The sequence below is a fragment of the Danaus plexippus genome, chromosome 6 (genome assembly GCF_018135715.1).
Source record: "Danaus plexippus chromosome 6, MEX_DaPlex, whole genome shotgun sequence".
Taxonomy (NCBI): domain Eukaryota; kingdom Metazoa; phylum Arthropoda; class Insecta; order Lepidoptera; family Nymphalidae; genus Danaus; species Danaus plexippus.
The window spans coordinates 7263168-7272403 of NC_083540.1; the positions used below are offsets into that span (position 1 = coordinate 7263168).

At 30.6% G+C, this 9236-nt stretch overlaps 1 protein-coding gene across 2 annotated transcripts; it reads right to left on the minus strand.

Moving 5' to 3' along the window:
- Positions 1-350: 350 nt before the first annotated feature.
- Positions 351-8885, minus strand: LOC116777908 (uncharacterized). Of its 2 annotated transcripts, XM_061529828.1 has the most exons (15): positions 8786-8878; positions 8468-8679; positions 8207-8396; positions 7905-8002; positions 7715-7840; positions 7546-7654; positions 7275-7341; positions 7137-7198; positions 6187-7063; positions 6087-6117; positions 5921-5997; positions 5353-5844; positions 5148-5276; positions 4855-5012; positions 351-1023 (listed from the first exon to the last, which is right to left on the minus strand). In XM_061529828.1, the coding sequence occupies exons 2-15, from the start codon at positions 8665-8667 to the stop codon at positions 895-897; spliced, it is 2745 nt and encodes a 914-aa protein (XP_061385812.1). In that variant the 5' UTR covers positions 8668-8679; positions 8786-8878; the 3' UTR covers positions 351-894. The 2 variants fall into 2 exon arrangements, with proteins under 2 accessions (XP_061385812.1, XP_032527595.2); XM_032671704.2 differs by having other exon boundaries at positions 8468-8885.
- Between the last annotated feature and the right edge of the window lie 351 nt (positions 8886-9236).

Here is a 9236-nt window from a genome sequence, read left to right on the forward strand (position 1 = left end):
CCGAAGTACATAAATGCATTAAAAAAAGAATTGAACTCCACTATATAATTTTACCAAGTAATAGAAATATGTACATTAACTGATTGGTGACAAATATAGACTACTTAATTTAGTAATTATTTAAAAATACATTTTTTTTATGTATCTAAAAGCTTATAAGAAAAGCTAATTTCATGATGTCTAAATCATATCCTGTTATTAATATTCAGTGTGACTGGCATGATGCTTTAAGGTAAATATTAATGGTTTGGTTATGAGGGAATTTTTTTTTTATTTATTTAACCCTTGAATATTCTACAGATTGCCTAAATCAGAAGCTTGGATATCAGCTAAATACTTGAACACAAATAGTATTCATGAAAAAATAACAACAGCGATCAATCAGTCAGATGGAAAAGTCAAAATCAATGTACCGGAGAGCTATCAACTTATCTTAAAGAATAATTTAACTCTTCTTTTAAGACACAATGACTCAGGTTTGAAAGTAGCTTTTGTTGCATGTACAAAAGCCCATGATGTGCACAAGAAATCCATACTATCAGTGTCAACAGCTGATAGTGCTCTGGTAGTGTCTTCATGTGAACAAGACAAACTACTTGTGTGGGATAGCAGAACAAGTAAGAGATTAAATTAATGTTAACAATGAAGCAATTATTCTTAATCAACCAATATTTTATCATTACTATATAGTGTTAATTATAATCTGTGTACAAAATATTGAGGTTAAATTTACTTAAAATTGAAGAAACAAATGTAATGTGTGAATAAAAATGTATCATAAATTTTTTTTCACACATTACATTATAGTTATGAAATTTAACAAGAAAGATATGAACACAATTTAATGCTACAAAGATTATATTTTATTGACAATTTTGTTAAAGGGAATTTTATTTATAGATGAACAGCTCTTGGATCTAAAGGGACACGGAGGGCCGGTGTACAAGTGCAGATTCTTTCCGTCTGGTATTGTTGTTCTTTCCGCTGGGGCTGATGGCTCCTGTAGGATCTGGTCAGCTGAATCTGGAATAAATCCCGTCACATTAAAGGGTCATAAAATGGCTATAATGGATGTCAGTATCGTTGATAAGGGACGTAATGTAATCTCTGTTAGTAAGTAAGTATGATTTTTTTTTTATATGCATTATTTGAAATAGTTTTTACTAAGTCAAGTCATTGAATTTTTCTAAATCAACGCAAGGTTACTAATAAGTGATTCGTGAATGGGAATTTTTAACCTAATTGTATTTTAGGGATGGATTAGCTAAACTCTGGGATGTCGGTGAATCGAACTGTTTAGACAACATTATTGAGGCTCCGGGACCTATAAATTGTTGTGCTGTTACAAGTACCGCTGATGAGGTTGATGTTGAGAATGAAAGAGAGGTAAAATCAAATTACGTTGTCTACAAAAAAGTTAACCTTATAATAAGGTCAGTGTTTGATACTTAAGTCTCTCATATCAAATTTAATTGTTCATCCGATTTATAGTAAATGAATTAAAAACAACTTTGTTCAATAACATTTAAACACACATCAGGTCACTTGAGATAAAGTTACATATTGGAGATATGTAGAGTTACAAGGATTATTGGAAAATATATTATAAATAGCTTGCAGCTTACTAAACTAAAGTCTTAAAAATATTTTCAGGTAGCAACAGGTAACAAGCTACTAGTAGTTGGCTGTGAAAATGGCTCAGTGATATGTGCTCATGTTGGAAAGAGACAGGAATTGTATAGGATACAAATGGAGGCAGCTTGTAACGCCTGTGACATTGTTGACAAAACTGTTATCTTAGGAGGTAGCGATGGGAAGGTAATAATTTAAAATATTCAGTGAAGACAATGTGTCGAACATAGTATTTTTTCGATATACATATATTTTTTTGTCTTAATATCTGTATAAATTTCTTGCAGGTGATATTCTTAAATGTACTAGATGGTGCTATTGTAAAAGAAATTCATGAATCTGCGAGCCCAGTTCTGAGTATAAAAACCTTAAGTGATGACTTGTTTGTGGTTGGAAGACAGGATGGTAACTGTTCTGTGATGTCAATACTAGAAGCTCACAATAATCTAAGGGTCCAACTTACTGGTTCAGATTGTGATGGGATAAGAGATATCGCCTTTAATGGCAAATGGGTTTTTGTTGGTTGTCGTGACACATATATTAGGAAATATGACTTCAACCAGATTAATGTGCACTTTAAGTAATTTAGGCTGTAAGAATATTTATATGTTGTGGAATTAAAGGTTCAAAATTTGAAATTTTGCCATGGACTTGAATTGTACTATTTGGAGATTAAGAAAATTTGAATAGAAACTAAATTTCCAATGTGTTTTTTTTGTCCCCTGTTCTAAGTTTCGTCATATACATTTTGAGTAAGTAATATGTGTTTTTCTTAATTTATTTGTGTTGGTAAATCTAACTGTAATTTACCATACAGGTTATAAGAAACATTATCTTCATACAAGTCATCAAAATTCTTTGAAACAAAGTTATGTTAGTCGCTATTTTATAGTTTTCAAGCAAAACTAAGAAAACACAAACTGAACATCTATTCTTAAGTCCGACCGATATTATGCAGTTGGTCACCATGGTCACAAGAATTGTTAATGTTTTAGTGGGAAAATTAAAAATAACTGTTTTCTATATTTTTTCACTAGAAACATTAATGTTTTTTAAAAATAAGATTTTTAATTATAATAAACAAGATTCAATCTTCAATATAAAAGCATTCCCTGAAAATTATCAACATCCCTTTCAGTAAAGTCACATTTAATCATTTACAACACGCTTAGTCGTAAAATAACTAATACTTTATAAGTTGTATGTGTTGGTAAGCAGATTGAATGAAAATTAGTATTCTGTTACGTTTTATATTTCCATCTCGTCTGCCAGTGATCTTGGTTGCTGTAAAGTAGCAGAACCGTCCATCAGCCAGTGTTGCAATGATCAATCGCGGCTGCGTTAACAACTTATTTTATGAATACTTATAAGAATATAAGCGAGTTTAAGGGAAAACTTTAAGCATAGTTTACTTTTGAAATGAAATATATTGAACATACTATGAATGAGTGAATTTGTTCTTAAGTAGAAAATTGTATTCAGAAAAGATTTGCGGGCCCGTAGCAAAACACTCTTGATATATGGTTAATCTCACGCTGCTTCTTGTGCACGTTTGTTCTCATGTTGCCAACCAACATTATTTTATTTGAAAGTGTCTAAGATCTAAATATTATTAAACAAATCATAAAGAAAAATAATCCTCCCCAAGTAGGTTCAAATTAAATTATGTACATAGATGAAATGTTTAAACGTACCTACAGTTAAACTGACAATCAATTTGTTCTCGTGTACCTAATCCAGTTGGTAAATTAAGCATTCTAAATATTCAATTCAATTTATATTCGGATAACGCATCATGGTTTAATGTCATTAGATTGACGCAATACCTCGTTACATGGTAGGTTTATAGAATATATTTGTATATTGCTACACAGACTTGGCAAACATAAATTCAAAATTCATATGATGTTTTCAATAGTGACAATATAAGGAATAAGGATTGACCTTCGTTGGCCTAAGCTTATTATAGTATATACAGAGTATACTATACATGCAATGAAGGTAAATGTTATATATAAGGATGAAAGCAAACACAAAACATCTTATACGTAAGAAGCTTACTAGAAGGATCATAACATAAACTATCCGTGGTTGTTTAATGTTTTAAATATGGCCTTCATCCGTGCAAAGACATGCACATATATTCTGCCAGTGTCGTGACCCGTGGCCCTTAGTTGTATAATATACATATGACATTGACAGTTAATTAATTTTTTTTTGCTTAAAAAAGGTTCCGGTGTTTTATACTTTTGTTTTCGTTAATTCTTTAATTTGTTCATAACAACAAATCACTTTTAGCATTGTATTTGCATGGATGCTTATGGGAAACTTGTCAATGCAGCTAAGTGTTTCAATAGTATCTTCAATAATAAAGATAGACCTAAAGAATTGAAGCGCATCGGCATGTGCAGTATGAAAACACTTTTTTTAAATTTGTAACAGACCCTTGTCAATGCTACTCAAACATATCTTGGTTTTTATTGCATCTTTTGGCAAATACATATCTCAAATTTTGGTATAAGCTACAAATTTCTTAACACAGTTAGATAAAAATTAAGTTTTGTAGCCTTTTCCTAATAAATAATGCACTTGCCAATAGAAAGGTTTGAACTGTCATTGATACTTAAATAGAATTTTCAAATATTATAAAATAAACGCCCAGCACTTGTCCATCAGAGGAAAGTTTAGAACCTGTAACTTATGATTTACAACTCCGACCAAAAATATTTCTTTTTCAGAACTAAGTAATCCCACAGACATGGTGACATAATAAAAACAATGTGTTGACTAATAAAAATAAACACGATATTAGCAGTTACTTCGCACGCGTCCTACTATGCAACATTCTGAAAAATTTCGATGGAACTCGGCGCGGATTGCTGTTATGCAATTTACGTGAAATTTTATTTATTATCAACTATTTTGACATGATTCACCCAAAATTAGAGGGTATGCTTTGAAAATATAAAACTTTAATTTTTCTCGGACACCCTTATATAGGTAAATAACACGACAGCGAACATGACACCCTTTTTCTGTTGTCACCGTAGTTTATTTTAATATTTATTTTTTTTAAGTTTTAAAGCGGGCGTTGGCAGAATAGACTTACGGAATATTTTTTCACGAGTTTAAAGCCATAAGATAATAAATACATAATAATATTAATTTAAGACACTTATATACTTTAGTCATTTTAAATATATTTAATAAAATATAACGTACCTCAGGTCTTTTGTAATATTGTTTATAACTCTTTAATCCAATTTTAAGACTGGTATGTAACTTGTTCCATAATCTCGCGTCGGAGTCAATATTAACTCTTAAGTTAATCCATTGTTGATTATAGCTTTGTTTGTTTTGTTCATACGGTGTAATTTTGGCTGCAAATTCAAATTTTCAAAGTAACCTACACTGAAATACTAAAGACAAAGGTTGTTTTCGGAATAAGGGCTAGAAGTTAGACTGAAAATAGACTCGCCATAAGCTTATACGACTCACAAAACATTTTTACTTACCTTTTTGATGTAAATACAAAATGTGACTGCAGGAATTATTTAGCCAGTCCAACCACATATCCAAATTTTCCGTGACATTGTATAATCCTTTGCACCAAATTCGTATACCGTTTTCCCTTGACTGGTAATCTTAAATATTTAAGTTCAAATTAAGAATCTCTAAGGGAGGCGTTAATTATGATTTTTATTAGAAGCCTAAGAATACCTATAAAGGGGTTATTTGTTGGAATTGAGTATTTAGTCCCACTCGATTTTATTTCAGTAGTTTTATCTTTTTTTGCAACATCACGACTGGGCTTTTGGTGTATAATTATTTCTGGACGGATTTCAATACCAGACAGACGTGTCTCTGATAACATGTCACATCTAATTCTACGTATTCTGTCAATATCAGTTCCTACATTTCTGTTCTCTCTGTTTAATTCACATTGAATTTCTTTGTCAGTGCTCGTCACGTTTTCTTTATTTAATTTGTCGGCGACTTTGTTTAAACTTCTAAGGGTTATGACGTTTTTTGTCTCATCAGAATTTTCTTCTACTTCAGTATCATCTTCCATATTTGAATTAATGCGAGAATCGTTAATTTTTTCTTCGACTTCCATGATCTTACCTAACGATAATATAGATTTACTGACGGATACTGTAGCTTTAACAAGTGGGAAAATTAAATTTTCCGGCCACGGTTCATCCACATCACCTATGAATAAAATTTCAACACTTATTAAAATTACTGTTTAATACTTATCATTTATTTAAAAATGTATAAAACTCACTAAGCAAGTTATTATTAGGGGGTGCCAAATGTACATTAATTTTTTTTTGTATGTTGTTTTCGTTTTGACCATTGAAGCTGTAAATAAGAGACGTAGAATTTTTACATTTATTTTTATATATCAAACAACTTTATTAAGGAAATGGATAAAGATATTATTATCATACCCAGAATCATTTAGTTGTCTATGTCCTGAATCTGAAAATATTAAGTTGGAAAATTACTCATTTTTTTGGGTACCTTATAGATCACTCTACAGATTATTACCGATATTTATATTAGAAAATTTTACTTTTTTAAGACTGTCTTCAGAAGTAGCATTTTTAAATGGCGATTTTCCTTCGGAGTCCTTAGTATTAACAAGATTATTTTCTATTGTGGTTAGGTTATTTGCTACGCCTGAATCTTTATTGTCAATTTTTATAGCGTCCAATTTATCTTGTGATAGTATCACATTCATTCCGTTTGCTTGTCCTTGTTTAGATGGAACATTTATTACTTTATTGTCGTTTTCAACATCAAAGTTATGTTTCATTGCGTTCCTACCTTCTTGACTATTTTCAATACTATTATTGTGGTCACTTTCATTTTTCTGAACATCATTAAATGCATTATTTGTTGGCCCTTTGTCATCGGAAGTAAGTTCTGTCAGATCAGTCCCAGTTTCTTTTATATCATCATTTGTATTTTTTTCAATTATTCGAACGTTTTCTTGATCAGTTTCATTAAAATCGTTTGCTACGATATTATCCATCCTATTATCTATGACGGATGGATCAGTCGACTCCAGATGACCAGATTTGACCAATTCCGACTGATCATTTTCAATGTATTTCAATAGGAAATCTTTAATATCTCTTTCCAAACTTCCGGATGATATTTTTCTATCAGCATCTCCTGTGTCGTCTAAATTATCGTCCATAGATATATGTAATGCTTCAATTTCATCCCGTGGTTTGTAATCATGAACATTTATAATATTTTCTATGATATCGGATATTATATTTCCAGATTCATCTACATTTTCGTCACCTGAATGTCTTTCTGAAGGGGTTCCGTCGTCCTCGTTACTATAATAAATACATGAATCAGAAGATTTTGCACCCACACTCGAACTGCTAACGCTTGGTTCTTTGCAAAGTAACTGAAAAAATTTTGTATTAAACAAATTTGTTATTTTTATTTTATTTAAAGTTTTATAAGTAATATGCTCTTACTATAGCGTTGTTAACAATTTCATCAATTATATCCCATATGTGCCCTTCTTCTTTTTCTAACTCTGTAATACCATAGTAATATTAAAAAAGTAATATATGTGCTAAGGTATTGAAATGAGAAAAATATCTAATATTAACCTCTGTAGTCTTCCATCATTAAATTATAATCCGACTGCTCTATCACATCAGCTATCCAATTTGTTATCTAGAACAATTTTTTTTTTAATTAATGCCAACAGTTTGTTTCGGTTCAACAATAAATTGTGCAAAAATATAAATTTTACTTTAGACACATAAGTAACTTACAAAATTTAATATTAAATATAAGCTAAATTAGTATTATTATTGTAATTTGTTATCAATATGTATTTTTATTGTTATCAAATGCCGACGATATAATTCAATTTACCTTGTTTACAATTTCCTTCTGAATAACAACATCTTGTAGTTTAGACAATTTATTTTTTTGGCAGAGAAATGATACTTCATCATTTATAATGTATGATATTGGCGTTAAGCTACAACAGATAATATATTTAAAAACTGTTATTTTTTATCCTAATGTTGCGTTTACTTACCGTGAGCTCAAAGTCAAATTGCGCGGAGGTAATAGTCTTGCTATTATTTGGTAACCAAACATAGCACATAATAATTTTATTCTTTCCATTTCCTTATTTTCTGGTACGTTTCGTTTACAAGGAGGCCTAGAGATTACATTGCTTACAGGTGACATAAATTTACATTAACGACCTAATATATAATACCTACCTTGTGTTTATTCTTTTGTATTGTTTGAAACATCTGATCGCATCGTCTATGGGAACGATCGGTTTCTGATCCAATACAATTTGTCTCAGTCTATCCACCTAACAGTTATATAATATATGAAAAATATATGGGTTTCGTATGAAAATGTTGTTTAAAACTTCATACGCTAAAATTTTACAGGCTATGCGACGACACAAATCTTTAAAAGGTTTTCATAATCATAGTTGGGTATGGTTAACTATCAGATTTGGTAACATAATGTTTAATTTTTGTTGATCATTGTAATAATAACATATTTTAACCATATGTATAGGAAGAGTGTCCCACTTGCTCCTCCACGTTTCAATGCAGTATCGTTTGGAAGGTACGGCGAGTTCAGCGATCCGCATTTGGCATTTTCTTGTACCTTTGGAAGGTTTAATTTTTCTTCCCTTTTTATTTCTTTTCTTTCTCACGTGTAGAAAGTACAATTCGTCTTCTGATGTGCCCTTTCTAGAAATGACGAAACCATTCAAAAATGTTAGAATTGCGTAAGATTACATCTGTTTTTATAACTAGCCAACCTTGGAATATTTGTTTTTCGATATTTCGAACACGATGGCTTATCGAAGTCTAGGTTTGCGAAACCATAATCATAAATTGAATTTGTGCTGTTATTTTTAACCTTTTCACTTCTAACTTCTTTGCCCCTTAAAACTTCTTCGTGAATATTGTTACCCCAATGTTCAGTGAAATCTAATTCCAATGAATTTGGAGTGTCCATTTTCGTATACCACTAAAAAGAAAAATATGCCTTTACTAAAAAGACAAGCAATAAAAACAAACCCTGATTTTCAATAGATGTTAATGGCCCCAAAATTAATTAAATTATCCATCTTTACGTGATTATCTTTTGGTAACTGAAATTTTTATTCCATATGTGCTCAGATACAAAACTAATAGTATAGAAAATTGTAACAATGTCATTCTAAAAATCTATTAGGCTATGCTGTTTCATAAATAAAAACAGGTTAGTAATTACATAAATTTACCGGTTCGACTTATTACAAGCAACATATTTATTATTACTCCGATTGCATCCGTCCCAAAGCAATGATAACCATTGGTTGTTTCGGCGAAAATGGAGTATAAAATTATATTTCATAACGTTCAAGTTAAGAATCATTTAAATAATAAATCTTGAATGCATAAAATATTGACTGTTGTAGCTTCTTCAACTTTAATAATCATTAATTAAACTTTGTTTTGCCTTGAGCCCACCAGTGATTAATGGTGTAACCAACTGCGGTTGTTGTGTCGAAATGTATTCTGTCAAACGTAATTTATCCCAAG